Here is a 1,426-nt window from a genome sequence, read left to right on the forward strand (position 1 = left end):
AAGATTGATGACAAGGACCTTCCCCCAGAGCCAACAGAGAGAGAAGGCCTTCCCCTGGAGCTGGTACCCTGAATTTGGACTTCTAGCCTCCTAAACTGTGAGAGAATAAATTTCTGTTTGTTAAAGCCATCCACTTGGGGTATTTCTGTTACAGCATCACTAGATAACTAAGACAGAGCCCTTGAAGCTCGTCTATATCCACACCTTCATTTTACACATAAAGAAACTGAGACCCAGAAAAGTTAAATGTGTTCACTGGAATTTAGTCAGATGCTAACGTGCCTGCATTACAATAGTTTGGGTTAGATTATTTCAAAAGTTGCAGTGTAGACTATGCAGTAGCCATTTAACAACTTCTTGATTAAATAAGTTGTTTTAAGTTGTTATTAAGACCTAACATCAGCTATAACTTTATTTTAGGTAGTACTTGAAGAAGTCTTTCCTCCGCGCAACATCCTTGCCTCTTGTCACAGAGCACCCCTGCATGTTTTGAAATGCATGTGACTTTCTAGTGCTTTAATTAACTCTTCATATGGTATGTATAGATTCTTTACATTAACGCCTACTTCTTTGATCTGCTTTTGTATACACTAATTTTTTTGCAAGAAAAAACAACAAATTGGCAATGTTTTCTATGTTTACAGTGAAATTGTTCAAAACATTTTAGGTACCAGTAATATTTTTTCTGAAGAAGTTCCAATTTGTGTTCTGCAATGAGAAGCTATTTTTCTGTCATAATGAGATCATAACTGGGCAGAATAGGAATGGAATTTGTAAAAAGGATCATTGACTCAATCTCTAGCTCTTTTACTGTAAAGTCATATATGTGGTGCATTAGGTTGGGACTTCCATACTAACCTCATGATGCATGGATAAATTTTTCTATGTCCTAGCTTTGGAGATTACTGATCCACTTCTTTCGGCTATAACTTTAAAGCTCTTTTCTCTTTGGATTATGAATATTGTAGCAAGAATTTTGCACTTTTTCATTTAAAAAATTGCTGTTTCTTTCAAAGGACAAACAGCCATTTTTAAAATAAACAGACAATATGGACCATTCATTCAAAAAATATTTGAGTGTCTATAATGGACTAGGCACAGTGTGAGACCCTAGGGATACACTAGTGACCCACACTCCCCACTGCCTCTCAGCAGATCATTTCTGCAGCTTATTTTTATGAAATGGTCATTGAATAGCTCATAGATTGCTAAAATTGTAGGTTAACTTTATTAAAGAGACATATTAAACTTAATACTTGAAAAGTTTATTGTGATTAGAATTTTTTCATAAAATTGTTCCTGAATTTTTGTCATTGAACTTATTTTTAATGTCTATAAAGAATTTGAAAGACAAATATATTGATTCATGTGTTTTATTTATGCTTCCAAATACCTATACAAAATCATTGTTAAAGAGATTACTGAT

General features: G+C 33.8%; 1 protein-coding gene across 1 annotated transcript in view; it reads left to right on the top strand.

The window, feature by feature from the left end:
- Window positions 1-1,352, top strand: part of FKBP7 (FKBP prolyl isomerase 7) — a 4,882-nt gene extending 3,530 nt beyond the window's left edge. The window contains exon 3 of the mRNA XM_023730531.1: window positions 421-1,352. Within this exon, the coding sequence (XP_023586299.1) occupies window positions 421-431 (11 nt within the window). The 3' untranslated portion in view covers window positions 432-1,352. The remainder of the gene's footprint in view (window positions 1-420) is intronic.
- Window positions 1,353-1,426: the final 74 nt, after the last annotated feature.

Source organism: Trichechus manatus, unplaced genomic scaffold (assembly GCF_000243295.1).
Source record: "Trichechus manatus latirostris isolate Lorelei unplaced genomic scaffold, TriManLat1.0 scaffold00037, whole genome shotgun sequence".
Classification (NCBI taxonomy): Eukaryota; Metazoa; Chordata; class Mammalia; order Sirenia; family Trichechidae; genus Trichechus; species Trichechus manatus.